The sequence below is a fragment of the Anarhichas minor genome, unplaced genomic scaffold (genome assembly GCF_050575085.1).
Source record: "Anarhichas minor isolate MPS153535 unplaced genomic scaffold, ASM5057508v1 ptg000040l, whole genome shotgun sequence".
Taxonomy (NCBI): Eukaryota; Metazoa; Chordata; class Actinopteri; order Perciformes; family Anarhichadidae; genus Anarhichas; species Anarhichas minor.
This window is the reverse complement of record NW_027466486.1, coordinates 1726516-1744631: the sequence shown is the minus strand read 5'-3', so window position 1 is coordinate 1744631 and position 18116 is coordinate 1726516. Positions and strand designations below refer to the sequence as shown.

Genomic DNA, 18116 nt, shown 5'->3' with positions numbered 1-18116 from the left:
TCTTACCTCAGTAGATTCTACAGTTAATTGTGAACAGAATAAGCTTCCTCACTTCCTTGTACGCTGCATCAGCATCAGCTCCATCGGTGTGCTGCTGTCATTTGTGGGAACAGACGGGTTCAGCAGACATCGTGAGACGCATGCTGTGATGGTTCACTGATACCAACTAAGGAAAACAGGTCAGCTAATCTTTCTATATTGAGTATCTATCATTAATATATACTTCATATATTTCTACAAAGCACATGTACGAGCTGTTACAGTGAAACATACAACGCAGATACTGTTTCACTGTGTTTTTGTAACTATTGATAATGTTTTCTAAAAAAAAGTTTGAATGTGCCATGATTCCGTTTTTGTCAATTTTCAGGTATTTAGTAAAATGATTTCACTATTATCTGACAGGCCATTTAGTCTGATAGGATCAGAATAGCTGTTAATAGGAGTCGAGTAAACAACAACAAATACTTATAAACCAGTTAATCCACTTTAAGAAATCCTTAATACAATAATTAAGGTGCACAAGGTGCACAGATTTATGTAAACATGCTCACAGTCAAAATCAATAGAAAAAAACATGGTGACACTTAATTTTTTTCTAAATCCAAAGGATGGAGTGTGTCTGGAGTGTAAAGACCTTTAAGGCAACTTTGTGATTTCGTGCTACATACATACAACTTGTCTTTATTTACTTGTTGGGATTATTCCTCTGCAGAGACTTTGCAACACAAATAAACACTGAGATGCAGTCTCCATATGCCTCCAATATTTTTCTTTTTGGAAAATGATCTTAACTACAAACTAGAGTGACTTTAGAGGGAGAGCCAGTGTCCTGTAAATCCAAGAAAATGTGTGAGATAAAATGGTGAAGAGTTTAATCTTCTCCCTCCGTCTACAATAAATAGATGTGAAGTGTTTAGCTGCAACTGTTTTAACTGTTTCCAGACACACTAATCTTCATGAGACAGAACAAGGAATAGAGATTCAATTTACAGGTATTTATGTAAATAATGTAGAGATGTCTGATACAAAATGAACATACAGTACAGTAGGCCTATTATACCATCAGTCATTCACCAGTTATTGATGATTTGCAGGAACAGGATGTGGACCTTATTTGTTCTTTGCATCCTGGGACTAGACGTCTGTCGGGTAAATCAGTAACATAAGAATACACATTAAATCTTAAAATTTAAAATTGCAACAATACATTTCATTAAATATAATGATTTTCTTTTGACTTTTACAGACTAATGGAGAAGGTAAAATGATTTTTATTTGTATTTATTTAGTTTCAAAATTAGCTTTTTATTTTGGCTTAACATTGTTCTTAAACAGATAAGATGTATAAAAACTATTGCATTTAGGTTGATGTCTGTCCGTTTTGTATGTTTCAGACAATTCAACACAAATGTATTATTTCAGTCTGACAGTCGAGGACAGTGCGATCGCAAACGTAAGTGAGAAACTGACAACTTTTGTGAGTAGCACCAACCTGAAAGTGGATCAACTTAAGATGACAACAAGTAAACATTTTTCTATTTCGTAAAAATACTACATATTCTATATCTAATTAGAAAAAAACAAATGAATCCCCAAGTTAAACAATAATGCTTTTTTCCCCAATCAGTCTGTAAGAGCGTCTCGACCGGCACCGAGTGCAGCTGCCGGTCAGCCTTCATATGGAGCGATAGAGTTTGTCAGGAATCTAGTGAGAAATGCTGCGGCGACAAGGACTGCACCTTCACCAAAAAGCCTGCTCCCATGTGTGTTTCAAACAAAACAGGTATTTGGATATATTCTCCTGTGTTTGCATGCGCATATGTCTGTGTATTTATTGTCTATCAAGCATGAATCTTTTTTTTTTGTCACAGTTGTTGTAAGTGGATCCATCACTTTAAATGGACAGGAGCATTACAAATGTCTGGAAGAAAAATACTCTGAGGAATTTCAGCAGTGTAATAACAAAATATTACGAGAGGTAATGACTTATGAATGAAAAGCACATTACTTAATGAAATACCGTTATCAGAGCAGGAATAGTGTAAGTAATTGAGGTATTGTCATCTGTACAAAGTATACTGATGAGTTGTTGCCTTACAGATGAAAACAGTGTACAGCACTTTGGCAGGATTTGACATGTTAACAATTATCAACTACAGGTACTTCCTTTTTTTTCCAAATGAAAATAATTTCTGCTATTTTTTTGTTTTCAATATGTGACTGAGATCTGTACTTTGTCTTCACTGAAGGGTCGGAAGCGTCATCGTAAATTTTGAAATGACCTTTGCTTACCCGGTCAAACAACAACAGTTGATTGAAAAGTCAAAAAACCTGAGCAGCACTCTGTCAGCATCAGTTAGTTTGGAGACTACAGGTAATAAATATCTAACGGAAGGTGGGATGCACCTGTTACGATTCTTTCTAAACCTGGATTGAATTCATTCATTTACTAGAAGGGCACTCAGAGAGACACACAGCGTACCTTCTGGATGTAGCTTATCCTTGGATTCTATACTGACTCTTATTTTCCCGCAGGTGTTGTCCATTTAAGTATGCTGCCCAAAAGCCCTGTGTGTTACTACCACAAGCCCAACCTCACATGCACAGCACAGGAGGACCTGAAATCCCTGCCAGTGTGGCACCTGAAGACAGAGAGCGAAGAATTTCGGATATTTAGTGGCACGGAATCAGAGGTGACAAGAACAACAATGGAGACCAGAGTCACACTAAAAAACATATCCGCGCTCTGGGAAGGTATATTACTGCATTACATTTGACATGTTCAGCCTGCCAGCTGACGTACAGTGAATATTTAAATGAGTAATAAGAGGTGGGAATTCACTCAATACATGTACTCAATACTTGAGCATGATTTTGAAGTACTTGTACTCAGTGTTGGGAACATTGCTTTTGAAATGCAATAGGTTACAGACTACTAGTTACTTTGTTAAAAATGTAATAAGTCATGTATTTTGATTACTTCATCAAAGGGATGTAACTCATTACATTTGATAACCTTTCTAACAAATGTTTCAAACTGGACAATAAAACTGAAAAGTCCTAAAAACATAAGCCGAAACCAAGTATGGTAAAACTCACAACAAAACTCATCACTGATTACTGAAAAATTATATTCTACATATAAGCGTTTTACCAAAAATATTTTATTGAGATGCAACCCCTTTGTATTCACCAACATTTTGATAAGCAACTGTTATATAATTCCATATTTGTTCTTAGTAACTGATCACAAATAAAATAATCATTACATGTAACTATCCGCAACACACACTTTATGTTTCAACTCCACTACATTTTGGAGGGATGTACAGTCAGCGGGTGAGTTGCATTGTGGGTAATATAGGCCCTACGTTTTGACAATGAAAAAGAACGTGTGGGATAAAAAAGACGATATCTTTAGGTCTGCTGCATTATTTGTTCAACAATGTTACAGATGTGCAATACTTTGATTTTACATACAAACATATGATCAGCAAATATATAATGATGCATTTTCATAGATTAAACTACCCATCAGAATATAAAGTAGTTAAAATGAGCTCCACCTGGACCAGCATTAAATACTGCGTACACGTTATTGCATCAATACTAATAATAATTCAATATATAAATAACTAGAGTAACAGAGTATTTTTACATTGTGTTATTACTACTTTCACTCTCTTCATTCTTCCTTACATCAGCTCTGTTTTCAGCAAAAAAACTCAAAAAACAGCAGCCAGACAAAGTCAGCGACTAGCAGGTGAACATAGCGCAGCACTCAGTAGCTAATGAGCCAGTCATTTCCCTCAGGAGTTGGTGGAGACCAAAACAGAGCAAAAAGGGGATTTTGGTGGACAGAAACACATATGCTAATTTTGCTCAGTATCTGATGTATGTGTAAAATAATTTACTAACAAGTTTACCATATCAACAGATAACAAAGCGTGTTTGTCTCATCTTTTTTCTTTTCTTAGGAGAGTACACATGTGCCTATCATCAACAGTCAGACTTAATCAACATAACTCACAAAGCCAGTGCTGTAATGGACATATCGCTCCTGCCAAAAATTTACATGACCATAGCACCGACATTTCCGCACTGCACAAAAGGTTCTGAGTCACTGGACATAAGAGTGAGATGTGAGATAGAGAGCGACAATGAAAAATATAAAGTGACATGGGAAGGCCAACACATCATTGCTCGTGAGTACATTTACTTTGACCATTCGTTTCACTTGTTTGAATCCTTGTGCAAACTGCAAATACATGACATGCATTTGTGATCCTTGCAGGTCCTTTTAAATTATCTGATGATGTTTATGCAGCTGATGTCACCGTTAGCTGTAACCAATCCTTGAATAGACCACAACTAACGTGCACTTTTAAGAACAGGTGCGGGGAAGAGAGAAAGGCTTCAGCTTTTATCAATGTCATATATGGTAAGTTTCAGTGTTTAAGTAAAATATTGTCAAAAAAACTATGGCTTTGTCCGACATCGCATCCACATTCCAATATAATTCATATTTTGACATTTTGAATTGTATGCACTATGTATTCCTTGTGTTTGTTACGTATCTTACTTGCTGTTAAAGGTTCAACCAAAAAAGTGATCTGTGATAAAATATTCCAAATTTCCAGCTTTTTGCAGCGCTCCAACAGAATATCAGATTCACTTTGTTCTATGTATATGTAATACATGATAAAGCAAGCCTTAACTTTTCTTCTTCAAAACAGAAAATGACCCATTCTGTAAAGCTGATGGTGATTGGGAAGACACCAAAGCTGGATTCACTGCAGTGTTAAAATGCACGAACACGACTGGACAAAGAGAAAGGAAATGCAAGTAAGGCTGCAACTCATTATTATTTTTACTAGCAAATAATCTGCTGATTATTCTTTCTAAATAATCCATTAATTGTTTGTGTACATAATGTGTGAAAAATGCCCATCACAATTGCTTGTTCAGTCCAGAGCCAAAGATCCAGTTTACCATCACAGCAGACTAAGGAAATTTGCTAATATTCAATTTGAGGAGCTGAAACCAATGAATGTTTGTTGATGATTCATTTTATGTCGAATGACTAATAGATTGATCATTTCAGCACTGCGTTGGGCCCTACGTTGGACCCGACATGGGAACCAGAGGTTTCAACGTGTGTGAAACAGGCAGTGAACAATGTGCTGCAAAAAGCAAATGTAAGCTTTCATAACAAAGATTTAAAAGCGAGCTCTCCGTCATCTGACAGAAAAGGGACTCACACCAAACATATTAGCAGAATATACAGCAGCAAATTAAAATAAGCTTATTGGAGATGAAATCTTTGCTGGTATGTTTACGTTTTGACACAAATATTCATCACACATAAATCATCGCTGTTGTTACAGATTGTTAACATTGGACTTGGCTCACTAGATGAAAATGCTGCAGTTGTATTTTCCCTCCTTGAGAGTGTCACTGATGACTCCGAGACTATCAACACTGTCGCCGACATGAATGCATCTGTTCAAGTACTCCACAGTTTGAGTCAAAGGATAAACAGCATAAATAATGACTCCACAGCGGATGTAAGTATAACACAATCTTTGATTATCTTTATTGAATGTTATCATTGGGTTTCCGATACGGAGGCAAAAAGAGAATTACTTACATTTTTGTAAGAGGAAGCCATCGGAAATTTCTTTGCATTTTGTTTTGTTCAAGTTCCTTCGTTAATTAAGCCGCACGCCCATAATAACAAAGTGAAATGAAAAATGCATTTTCTAATCCTGCGTTTATTGAATTTCAGCTTGCAAAAACTTTATATTTCCAAAGAATAGTTAATTTTGGGGGTGACATTTAACCTCTCGGTTTCGAATGACATGATGGGAAAAGGCAGATGATTGAAAGAGTTCTTTGTTAGAACAACGTGAGAACAGTTTTCACCTGTTGCTCTTGTGTTGTGTTTCTGACAAAGTGGCTGGTAAAGAAGTATTTGCTGTAGCTATTAAAGCTCACTGGCTTCTACCACCAACCAAATGTGTCGTCAAATCAATCATTTCAATGCAATATTCAGTATGAATACAGTCAAATACACATATTTACCATTTAGCCCTACTTATTCTTTTTCATGATTAATACAACCAGGAGAACGTGCTTTTTCTAACGAGCAGACATGTTTTACTTCAACTGCCATTAAAACAAGCTCTTTTGTTTTCAGAACTTTCTGGAGTCATCCAGCAATATGCTGAAGAAGTCTCTTAACGAATCATGGACAACAAAGGCGAACGAAGGCAATAATTCATTGGCGGAGACATATCTGGATTCCGTTGAGAACTTGATTCAGAAGACCAACTTAACCCGTGCCCCTAAAAAAACAAATATAGAGGTAGCCGCATCCAATTGCTCACAGGGGTCAAAATGTCTCAGCACGGTGTTCAATAACAGCGTTGAACTTGTTAGCTCGGACCCTGTCAGTGTAAGGACAGCTGGGTTTAAAGAACTGGGGAACTATTTGCCTAACAAAGATACAACATTCGAGCCTAACAGCCTCATTGTGTCAGTAACTACTGAAAGGAATCAATCGGATTCAGTTAAGGTTACAATCAACTTCTCATTGATCAAGCCGAGGCCTCGCAACGTTAAGCTAAAGTGTGTCTCATGGGACAACATCACCAGCAGTTGGTCATCAGAAGGATGCGAATGGCAGCTTGCTTCCAGTGAGAGTGTTTGCATTTGCACACATTTGTCCTCATTTGCCGTTCTAATGTCCAAATATCCAGTGAAAATCAGAGGGCTCGACGAGTTGACTTTAGTCGGACTGTCTGTATCAATCGTGTCACTCGTTCTCACCCTCGTGATAGAACTGATCGTCTGGAATGCGGTAGTTAAGACAAGTACTTTATATATACGCCATACTGCCCATGTAAACATTTGTCTGTGTTTGCTCATTGCGGATTGCTGTTTTTTGGCATCTTTTAAGCTAAGTGGTGCCAACAGAGAAATGTGGTGTTGGATCTTCGTGTTGTTGAAGCATTTCTGTTACCTGTCCATGTTCTTTTGGATGTTGTGTCTGAGCAGCATGCTTCTTCATCAAGCAATTTTCCTGTTCCATAACGTGAGCAAGAAAAAATACCTGAAGTATTCATTAGTCCTGGGCTATGTGTGTCCTTTGCTGATTGTTGGCATCACGTTTCTTTACTATAATAACGGTGCTGAAGGCTCGTACTACTCCAGTGAATCCTGTTGGCTGTGTTACGTTGGACTTATGAAAGGGTCCATCCATACATTTGTGATACCAGTCGGTGCAGTCGTCTTCTTTAACGTGTTCTCCATGGTGGTGGTCATCATTAAGCTTTTGGATCACCCTAAGAATAGAGAAAAATGGGATGAAAATGAAAAAAAGGCTGCCGCAACTGTCATGAGGTCAGTTATTCTTCTGACTCCAATCTTCGGTGTGACTTGGATTTTTGGGTTTGCTGTAATGCTTCTTGACCTCACATCTGGAATCATCGTCACCATCGTTCACTGGACCTTTAGCCTGCTGAACTCATTCCAGGTATGGTCAGAATGATCCTTAAGTAAACATCTGGACCCGTAAAAGTATTTCCTGCTCAGTAACCTCTTGTCATTTCATTTGCAGGGTTTGTTCATTTTATTAACCGTATGCCTGGCGGACAAACTGGTAAGGCAGTTTTACTTCTTAAAGGAAAACGCCAACCTAAATCATAATGTTTCTTGCATTTCTGGATCAGCTTTGATGTTTGGTACTGTACCATGTTACTTTGTCAGAAGGCTAGCAGCAAATATTTTGAATGTATAAATCTGTCCTTTTACTGATCTAAAAATGTGATGAGAGTAAATTTAGCTCAGAAAGGCATTTACAATGCTAGTAATCAAATAAATGTGATTTATCGTTCAGTCCTACCTCTGGGCACGAACAGCATCACTGATGGTCGTTATGCTAAGCTCGGCTAATAGTAGTTTCATATATAACGGTCTTCTCATCTAATTTCTGTTGAGCAAGCAAATAAGCATATATCCCTAAATGTCAAACTATTCCTCTGAAGATACATACTCCATGATTCTGTGATAAGGTTAAAAAGGTGTAAATTCCTTGGGAATTGTGGTGAGTTTTTTAAACATCGACAAATATGTGGGAATAAATGTTAGCATAGTGGCTCTACACCGAAATCAGGGAGTGTATCCAAATTACCACACACTTCAGAGGTTACACTTCAGAAGTTAAATGAGAAATGTTACAAACCACAGACAAGGTAGCACCATTAATAATGTTTTAATTCAACTTTGACAGACCCGTGATGCACTGCTGAAACATCTAAAGAGAAATGTAAGTGTTCTACAACTGGGTTCACTCTTAATTAAAATACCACATTGACTCATTGATTCATTTGACACATCCTTCTCCTCTGCTCTCCAGGCGCCAGCATCGACTACTGACAGCGTCACAACGTTAGACTCAACTTGGAGGAAGTGAGAATCGTCTCAAATATGTGCACTCTTACATCGAAACAAACTGCATTTATAAAACCACAGATAATAGCTTTGCAGCTACATTGTCTCTACCGATGTGACTACTTTATTGTTGTTTACTTTGATTTACTACCTGTGACACAAGTTAAAGTCCACTGTACAATGTTGTAATGTTTAAGTAGATATTCGTGTTTTAAACAGGAAATATTTCCAACCTGTATTCTTTGTTTTTTGCTTGAAATTAAATTACATATTATTGCTCATGTGGTTTGAGCAATACTGTGTATTGGGTGTTTTTAATTAGTATGGAAGCCCTTAAAAGCCACAGTAACACTGTCAACTAAAAGGCTACAAGGATGCCACTTTTGTACACACTTTGTGGACTAAAGGTGTGTTAAGCCTACGTCTGAATGTTGCTCTTACGGATCGCTTTATCTTCATTTTCCGTTCCTTGTTCTGCCCACTCCTCATCTGTGTCATCCACTGAAATCCCTTTCTGGGCTGCCATTTTGCTGTAAGCCTGGCATTCAATTTCTGCTCTGCAACATACAAAAACAGGGCAATTTACTTATTTAACTGTTAAAGTTATTGTTATTGGGTTGTAATTTTGAAAGAAAAGCTTTGTATTTAGAAGAAAGGTGTAATTCATTTATGACACATGTAAGAAAATCAGGAATGTATGATTTAGACTAGAGAATTAAATAAGAATTGGAAAACATGGGCTTCATCGTATACTTTTTAAGGAACAGAACACAGTCATGGTGTCCATATATTTCGGCTATCCGTGCTGGTTTGTCTCCACAGCAGTCCTCCTTGTCTATAGGGGCATGGAAGGAGTGCAGCAGCCGCAGCACAGCCAGCCTGCCGGACTCTGCAGCACTGTGGGCAGGAGTCCATCCATGCTCCGTCCTCAGACACGGCCTGGCTCCATGCTCAATGAGGATCCTGACCGTTTCTGTATGTCCTGTAGAAAAGGCATCGCAGTGATTTGAAGACCTGATGTTTTTAAATACATAAAAAAATATATTATTTATTGTGGGAAAGGAAATTCAATAAATAAGATGGAAGAAATAGGAGCAACAGAAGACAACAATAAATTCAGTGACGGAACAAAAAGGGCACTTCACATTAAGGCCGCAATCCATTAACCACAAGTAAACAAAAGGGTATAAGGGTGAAACAATTTATCAATTGGTTGATCGAGAGAACTTTTCTTGGCAACAAATGTGATAATTGATGAATTGCCGATGTGATAAGCCATTTATCAAGCAGAAATACCAAACATTCCCTGTTTCAAGTTTCTTCAGTGTGACTGATTGCTTCTTTTCTTTGTTTTACGTCATCGCAAATTGAATGTAGACATTTGAGGATGAAATGTTGGACTTTTAACAAGATTTTCTGACATATTACAAAATGAACAGTGCATGGTTAAAGCCCTTACATCCAAAATCCAAAACACAAATCCTGCTTATATTGATTGACGTGTTTTTGATATGACATAACTTTTATGAGAAAGAAAAATATCAAAATAGATGACTAATGCCTAGTAAATAGAAACATATGAAACAACAAAATACACAATAAACTAAGGTAAATCCAACAGCATTAACATAACATTTAATTGACAGGTATCTTAAATAACAGACTGATACCTAATAGCTACTCTATCAGTCTGGTCTCATCCAGCATGAATTATTTGTGTTTTCTGGTGCGTACTGTTACAAAAAGTTTCATTCATTTAAACCTCAAGACACAAGAGTCAACCCTGACAAAAATATACTGATATATTGAATTTGCTTTAAAAATAAATACATTTGATGGAGAAACTAACGTTACAATAAATGTAAGATATAGTCCCCAAAGAAAGAAAAGAGGGAAATACAGTATATGAGACGGTCCACTTTAAGAGCATCTTGGACACCCACTTCTGTTATCTTTAACTAAACAGTATTTGAATAGCGACAAGTGTAAAACTATGATATTTGACCTGCAGGTGTATCAGGGGAATTAAGGACACGGTATATTTCCACTGATCCACCAACTACCTTGAGCTGCTGCCCAGTGAAGAGGTGTCTTGTAGCTCCAGTCAATGTCCCTCTGATTTGGGTTGCATTCATTTTGCATTAGAATCTCCTCAACTCGATCAAAATCCCCCGCTGCTGCTGCTTGGTGCAACTCGGTCATTTAGTTACTGTGGGTGCCTAGCAACAGTTGGAAACACAAAAGATGGGACCCGGTGCTAATCAGAGTCTGTAGACGGTAAATGCTGCCACCTGCTGTAGATGAAACCAAGGTCTGTATATTTTAGATACATGACACACTGAATAGATTGATGTGCAGTCGCTCCCCCAGAAATGTTTGATGGGGGTGAATATCAGGAGTTATTGTATGCTGTTGTAGTGTCTTTTGTCTCCATTTGGGCTGGGGAGGGGCTCCAGTATCATAATGGATACCCAAATTGGATCACTTTCATCGACACAAATAGAAATTGTGTGACTATAAGACTCAATATATGCTGAAGAGCTGAAGTCTGTTAATCCCCGGCCTTTTGAAAAGCTTTGCAGCGCTAACCCAACCTACTAAACGGCCTGTTTCAAATGTGTATAAAAACAAAGAATCACTCATTGATATATTCACACAAGCACTGTGTTTATTGGCAAATTCATCACAGGACAAGCTTCATTTCATATAGTTAGTAAAATAACATTTCTAACAAGACAAATATGAACTTTCAGTGCACGAAAGTAAAGGCTGTTCTCTCGCAACTGGGTTTTCCCCCATGGGCATTCATCTTGGTCCAGAGCTGAAAAATATACACCAAGATAAGATCACAAATTGATAACATAAAATCTGCTTTTGTGTCTAAATATCAATAATTCACCTTCATGACTTGAATTTCCCTTGCAGAGGTTGACACTCATCTTGGGTCACTAAAGATGAAAGGCATGAAATAAACTAGTGAATACGACATTCTTTAAAAACACAAGATATCTCAATTATCAACAAGAACTTTCTAAGGTTGAAAAGTGACACTAAGTTTAGCCTACTAACCTGATCCCAAACGTTCTTCCAAGGCATGGTCTGTGTCCAGTCCTTTCCAGTATTTCTCCATCAGTGTATTTACAACCGCTCCCTCGCACTCAAGTCCCACTGCATACTGAGGAGCCGCAGCCTCTGAATGGTCATTCATGTTGAACACCGTCAGTTTGAGTGGTTTATCGACCAGAAGATTGTAGAAGTCATCGTAAACTTTGTCATTCCAGGAGCCCTTGGACTCATCAAATCCATTCAAAGAGCACAAAAAGGCCTGAGGAGCCTTCTCCAGCAGAACTTGAGGCAGTGATCTCACATTCTTGATGTCAACATCAGCCTCGTTTCCAAAGTCGATAAACAAGACAGAGAACGCATCGCCAACTCTGCGAATTACTTGAGCTCGATGCCACTGTTTGTCACTGGAAAACTGAGCAAGGCATGGACTGCCAGTACCAAGAGTCTCAGGGAACATCATATCCTGTTGCGTCTTTCCTGCTTCCTGAGCAAGCGTTGACACTTCGCTGAGCTCCTCCGGGTTGGCGTACTGACACCAGAAGAAATGGGGTTGCACAATACAAGAAGCATACACCTCCTCTTTTTTGTTTTTGGAGAAGTTTGGCTTCTTGTACGTATTTGTATTCACGTTTCCTTTGCAAACATTAGGATGTGTCATGTTGGTCTCAGTTTGAATATCTTGGAGGACAGCTTCTTTTTCAGGGTGTTCTATTGAAACACGCTCTTTGGCAACTGGTTTCCAGTATTTCTGCATTGCTGCATTAACAACCGCTCCGTCACACTCAAGTTCCACTGCATACTGGGGAACTGCAGCCTCTGAATGGTCATCCATGTTGAACATTGTCAGTTTTAGTGGTTTATCAACAAGAAGATTATAGAAGTCATCATAAACTTCGTCATTCCAGGAGCCCCTGGACTTATCAAATCCATTCAAAGAGCAAAAAAAGGCCTGAGGAGCCTTCTCCAGCAGACTTTGAGGCAGCGATCTCACATTTTTCATGTCAATGTCAGACTCATTTCCATAGTCGATGAACAAGACGCTGAATGCATGATCAACTCTGGAAATTACTTGAGCTCGATACCACTGTTTGTCACTGGAAAAGAGAGCAAGGCATGGACTGCCAGGACCGAGAGTCTCAGGGAACATCTTGTCCTGTTGTGTCTGTCCTGCTTCCTGAGCAAGCGTTGACACTTCACTGAGCTCCTCCGGGTTGGCGTACTGACACCAGAAGAAATGGGGTTGCACAATACAAGAAGCATATACCTCCTCCTTTTTGGACAATTTTGGCTTCCTGTACATATAAGTATTCACATTTCCTTTGCAAACATTAGGATGTGTCATGTTGGACTCAGTTTGAATATCTTGGACAGCTTCTTTTTCAGGGTGTTCTATTGAAACACACTCTTTGGCAACTGGTTTCCAGTATTTCTGCATTGCTGCATTAACAATTGCTCCGTCACACTCAATTTCCACTGCATACTGGGGAACTGCAGCCTCTGAATGGTCATCCATGTTGAACATTGTCAGTTTTAGTGGTTTATCAACCAGAAGATTGTAGAAGTCATCGTAAACTTCGTCATTCCAGGAGCCCTTGGACTCATCAAATCCATTCAAAGAGCACAAAAAGGCCTGAGGAGCCTTCTCCAGCAGACTCTGTGGCAGTGATCTCACATTCTTGAAGTTAACATCACACTCATTTCCATAGTCGATAAACAAGACACGGAAGGCATCGTCAACTCTGCGAATTACTTGAGCTCGATACCACTTGTTGTCACTGGAGAATTGAGCAAGGCATGGACTGCCAGGAGCAAGAGTCTCAGGGAACATCATGTCCTGTTGTGTCTGTCCCGCTTCCTGAGCAAGACTCGACACTATGTTCAAGTCTTCAGTGTTGGCGTACTGACACCAGCAGTAATGTGGTCCAACAATGCAGGATGCATATACCTCCTTGATCCCGTTTTGAGAAATGTTTGTCCACTTGTACATGCAGATGTTCACATTTCCCTCGGGACAGGAAGAAGGGGAAAGTTGTGTTACTGAGTCACCTTGGCCACCTTCAATTTCTTTGTCCATAATATCCAAAGTTGGTTTTCTTCCTTCATCTAAAGTCTTCTTTTCAAACTTTTGTGCAGAGGAATTAGTTATGGATTGTGAACTCCGCTCATCTCTTGCACATGGTCCATTATTGTGCACTTTATTGGAATCTTTCATCGTTGTCAATACGGATACATTCATGAGCTCTTGCGTTAAACAGTCCTCATTTTGCACACTGTCATGTTCTGAGCCGTTTGAGAGCTGCTGGTCAGTCTGCTGAATGAGACCAGTTGTCTCTTGTTGTGTTATCTTTGATATCATCTCTCTGACTTTCACATTTAAATTCAGAGCTCCAGCAAACAGTTCAACAATGAGCTTCCCTTTCTCCCCTTTTGCTACCACTGAAATGGTGAACATTTGGCCAATAGCACTCTCTGAAAACCACTCGTTGACTTTCTGTGGCACTTCTGTAGAGACTTCAAACAATCCAAGTGGAACAGCCTGCACAGGAACAGACCTGGCCACACTTGCTTCCGTGGGAAAGGGACAAATATCAGATTCATTCACTGAAAGGGTATGACCATAGTCCACAAAGTGCACTTTAATTTTTGGAGACATTTCTACCACTTGACCTCTGTACCACTGATTATCAGTGAACCTAGCAAAGCAAATGCTATCAAGTCCAAGTGGGTGATCTGTGCACGGTGGCTGGCTGATTAGTTGTTTAACAGTTTTCATCACTTTGTAAAACAAGTGTAAATTCCTGTCCAGTTGGCAGTAGAATCGATTGACATTCTCTGAATAGGTTATCCACACATCTTCTTTTCCATCAACCTCAATATTGTATGTAGAGTAATTGTATACGTCTGATCGGACCCGTGGAGGAATTTGAAGGAGCGCTTGAGCCTGTGCACATTCCTGAGTCGGAAGCTTGCATGCACCGTCAGATGGTGCTTCAATATGGACCACATTGAGCAGCAGACCTTCTTCATCAGATGTTACAGCCTTCACAGTGCATTTCAACCCAATGTTTGACGAGGCGCATGAATCCACATACTGCTGAAACTCTGCATTATCAGTCCAAGTGATGGAAGTGGGATTAGTGGAATTCTTGCAATTGAACAAGCAACACTGGAAAGCCTGCACATTCAGCCGTAGGAAAGCTGGATCAATGGGGCACACATTTCGCACAGGGACTGTTTGAGTTTGGCCATAGTCTATAAATCTCACATCCACAACAGGAGAGTGGTGACTTGCCATGATCCTTGCTCTATACCACATGTCATTGTCTGGATTACGAACGACACAGATTGACTCAACAAGTGGCTGAGGGTGGATGGATACATAGTGGTTTTGCAGGTCCCGCATCAGGTGTCTAAGAGAGTCACAGTTTTTCATTGGTTGACACCAGAATATCTGTGAACTTTCAATGAAAGATACTTTTACATTGACACTACTTCCTACAGTGAACGCCTCCTCATCACAAGCATTTTGCGCCTCAGAGGGGAAACCTGTTGAAAGATGCCCATTAATCTGTACCATAGGGTCTGGATGCTCTGAACTCTCTTTGATATGAGCATCATCAGCTCCAGAAGTGGGTAAACCATCGGTCCTATCATTGACTGCTTGGTTCTTTGTGCATGGCAAAGTTTCTTCTTGAAAACCATCAACATTTACAGTGACTTTGTTCTGTAAATCTATGCAACATTGGTTTCCAAATGAACTGAGAAATGATGAGGGAATGGGTTCATTCTGGACATTTGTATCTCGTTCTGTCTCGGAGGATGAAAAAGGTCCGGACTTCTCTTGAAAACAATTGTTTATGCATGAATCATCATCTGCATAGAGAATGACATGATAGACATCTTGAGGTATATTGTGGTTAAACTTTGCCACAAACTTCTGGTTCAGGAGCAGTGATTTTAAGTACTCATTCTGGCCTGTAGTCCAACCTGTGCCGTTATCTTTTACGCCTTCGAGAGAACAGGGATATGTGACAACTGGCATTCTCAGAAATTTTCCATGCAGAGGTCTAATGTCTCCAACTGGGACAAATTCAATTTTTCCTTCATCCACATGCAAGACTTCTACAGCACCATCGCTAGTCATCGTTTCTTTTAATAACGAGCGATGCCATCTGCCGTTTATCCCTCGAGCAGCACATGGATCCCCGCAGGTCAAAGGTTGTGTTTCTACTAAATCGGAGTTCTCTTTATAGTGCTGCTGGATCTGTTCTGATAAGATCTTCACTGCCTTGGAAAAAATGTGGAGTGTGCAAAAAATGTTACATGGATTAGTTACCTCCGTCACATTGACAATTTCCAAAGTATCAGTTAACAGTTCTGGGCAAAAGTATCGGTCATGCTTCTCAAGTTGGCAATTAACATTCTGTTCCTGCGTTGGGCGTACGTCCTCAAGACATCTCTGCACAAGACTTTTAAACTCATCTACTGGCATCTTCTTTGTAACTCCAATGTTACAGATGTGCTTGGAAACAATTGGTATGTCGAGGAGGATAGTCCTGTCTGGCATCAGCACATGCTGAACCAGTCCCATAAACTTCTTTCCAGGCAGAGACACCAAAAACTTTGTGGCTAATTCAGGCCAGTTATTCTCAAGGGAGAGGACATTTGCAAGTATGCATGATTCAGTTTCAGGAGGAAGGAGAAAACAGTCACTCTGGCCCCATGCTAAAGCTTCACGTGTGGTGATATGGGGCTGTCCCTGGTCAATTAGAAAAACATTGCAAGTTTCACCTTGAATCGATCCAATCCGAGCTCTGTGCCATGTGTCACTGATGCAAACCAGACAGAGATCTCCTGATTTTCCTTCTGATCCATAAAACTTTATTTTAGGACTCTGAATTTCCTCTCTCATCTGCTCATAAACAGGCTTCCTTCCATCATCCATGTTAACCCATAATTCCACAAGACCGCAATTGGGGTTTAAGTTTGCCCTTGTGATGACAACAGGTACTTCTGATCCGGGCGTTGGAAGCCCAGGAATTGAACACATTGTGAAGTTCAGAGATCAAATACACCTGCAAAACAGAAATAAATTAAATGTGTCAATGAGATTGATGACGCATCACATATAAACTACAAATGCATCCTGTAGAAAACACTTCATGAATCATGTGGACATCAGTCAAACACAGGAAACCTGCATCTGCAAAGAGGGACAGTGACCTCAAGCAGAGCCTCATCAACACTGACAGATTATTTGCAAACTAAACACTACAAGCTAAGGCTGGATCAAGAGCTCTGAACCAAACAGTATGAGATTCAGTAAATTAGCATTTGGTGCCATCCACTGTCCACCTGCTGAACATGCCAACATTTTCTACAGGTAGCCAAAGACGCCTTATAAAACTCGCACGATTGAGCTTCCGATCAGTGACAGTCACCTCATGTACAGTCACCTCATGTACAGTCACCTCATGTACAGCCACCTCATGTACAGCATCACCGCTTTGAAAGGTTAGTTTTTATGACCACATTATTAGTAAGAGTTGGAGGCTGCATTTTCACCAGCAATTGCAGTATTAACAATTCAAGACATAAAATATTTAGATACATCGATATATTATTTAAAAAATCATTCAATATGCATTTTAATAATACCAGTTTAACAGCAGGTGGTGAAGTAATTAGCAATTATGCTTATGTTGGGCACCATGATTATGATGGTAAATATACTTGCTGGTTGATTCAGTAGAGTAATCCTTGAAATGTTGTGCCAGTATAAAGTGGCTGTATTCTGATGAGTGAGCAAATAATTTAGTTAGTAAAATCTTTTGTTTTTAACGATTTCAACCAGTTTGACTCTTAACACTTCAGATTTTTTTCTGCGAAATTAAACTGTTGTGAAAGTAGAACAAATTAAAATCCTTTTAACTAATCAGGAACTCCAATTGCCAGTTTTAAAATCCACTCTAATCGTAAGAATGCATCTGTTATTTTACACCAGAATTCACTTAAATAATCCTAACAATAAGGCAGCAGGTGTCTGTGAATCAACATTGGCTCTAATCGTTCAGTGCAGTTGCAAATCCAGCTCTTCGTGCAAAAAACGAGTAATGAATGAAACACAATAACCCACAATCCACGCACACGATTCTCGTCACTTTTTAAGGTGAGTTACAGGCCTTCATCTCCATCACAATAATTCGGGTCATATTAACTCACAGTCATTTATGCCAATTTGTTACATTATTAAACATGAGTCGATTGTCTCACCATGTTTGTTGCAGGTGACTCATCATCAGTAGGATTCCGTGTCGAAAGGACGTGGGGGCGGGAAAGCATGTGTTTTTAAAGGCTTCATATTTACATGGGAGATATATAATGCCTCGGAAAATACATGCAAGATATAAAGTAGACCGTGTTTAATAGTTGAAATGTGTTTGTATGGGTTAAACGCCCAAATCCTTAAAATCTACAGTCTAGAACCTATTTATTAATTTAAAAAAAGATGTGAGATTGTAATTATCGATGTAAACACAGCTGGCTCCGGACAGCCAATCACGCGACGCGCCGTCGGTTCCGTGTTTGGAAGT

At 39.2% G+C, this 18116-nt stretch overlaps 3 protein-coding genes across 3 annotated transcripts; 1 reads left to right on the top strand and 2 right to left on the bottom strand.

Annotated features, from left to right (window-relative positions):
- Positions 1-1032: 1032 nt before the first annotated feature.
- On the top strand, positions 1033-8442 carry adgrf3a (adhesion G protein-coupled receptor F3a; the record flags this gene model as incomplete). Its single annotated transcript, XM_076108030.1, has 18 exons — positions 1033-1043; positions 1098-1152; positions 1250-1262; positions 1398-1526; positions 1631-1786; positions 1875-1981; positions 2104-2162; positions 2253-2377; positions 2539-2757; positions 3981-4208; positions 4298-4444; positions 4740-4848; positions 5108-5201; positions 5391-5570; positions 6203-7540; positions 7625-7666; positions 8297-8351; positions 8423-8442. Coding segments are annotated over 18 exons (3087 nt in total), but the record flags the coding sequence as incomplete, so codon positions are not given.
- A 433-nt stretch (positions 8443-8875) lies between these two features.
- ankrd66 (ankyrin repeat domain 66) lies at positions 8876-10659 on the bottom strand. The gene is made up of 3 exons (XM_076107800.1): positions 10521-10659; positions 9211-9439; positions 8876-9014 (listed from the first exon to the last, which is right to left on the bottom strand). Exons 1-3 carry the CDS (start codon positions 10657-10659, stop codon positions 8876-8878), a joined length of 507 nt encoding a protein of 168 aa, XP_075963915.1.
- Positions 10660-11212: 553 nt separating this feature from the next.
- On the bottom strand, positions 11213-16573 carry tdrd6b (tudor domain containing 6b). Its single transcript, XM_076107513.1, has 3 exons — positions 11527-16573; positions 11357-11405; positions 11213-11278 (listed from the first exon to the last, which is right to left on the bottom strand). The coding sequence occupies exons 1-2, from the start codon at positions 16571-16573 to the stop codon at positions 11359-11361; spliced, it is 5094 nt and encodes a 1697-aa protein (XP_075963628.1). The 3' UTR covers positions 11213-11278; positions 11357-11358.
- Positions 16574-18116: the final 1543 nt, after the last annotated feature.

What these genes read in the sequence shown, in the direction of transcription:
- tdrd6b (XM_076107513.1), bottom strand. Translation starts at nt 16,573, where the DNA reads ATGTGTTCAATTCCTGGGCTTCCAACGCCCGGATCAGAAGTACCTGTT. An exon ending in GGAAGAACGTTTGGGATCAG is followed by an intron (nt 11,406 to 11,526) that starts GTTAGTAGGCTA and finishes TTTCATCTTTAG; the next exon opens with TGACCCAAGATGAGTGTCAA.
- ankrd66 (XM_076107800.1), bottom strand. Translation starts at nt 10,659, where the DNA reads ATGACCGAGTTGCACCAAGCAGCAGCAGCGGGGGATTTTGATCGAGTT. An exon ending in TCACTGGGCAGCAGCTCAAG is followed by an intron (nt 9,440 to 10,520) that starts GTAGTTGGTGGA and finishes CCTTTTCTACAG; the next exon opens with GACATACAGAAACGGTCAGG. An exon ending in TGTGTTCTGTTCCTTAAAAA is followed by an intron (nt 9,015 to 9,210) that starts GTATACGATGAA and finishes TGTATGTTGCAG; the next exon opens with AGCAGAAATTGAATGCCAGG.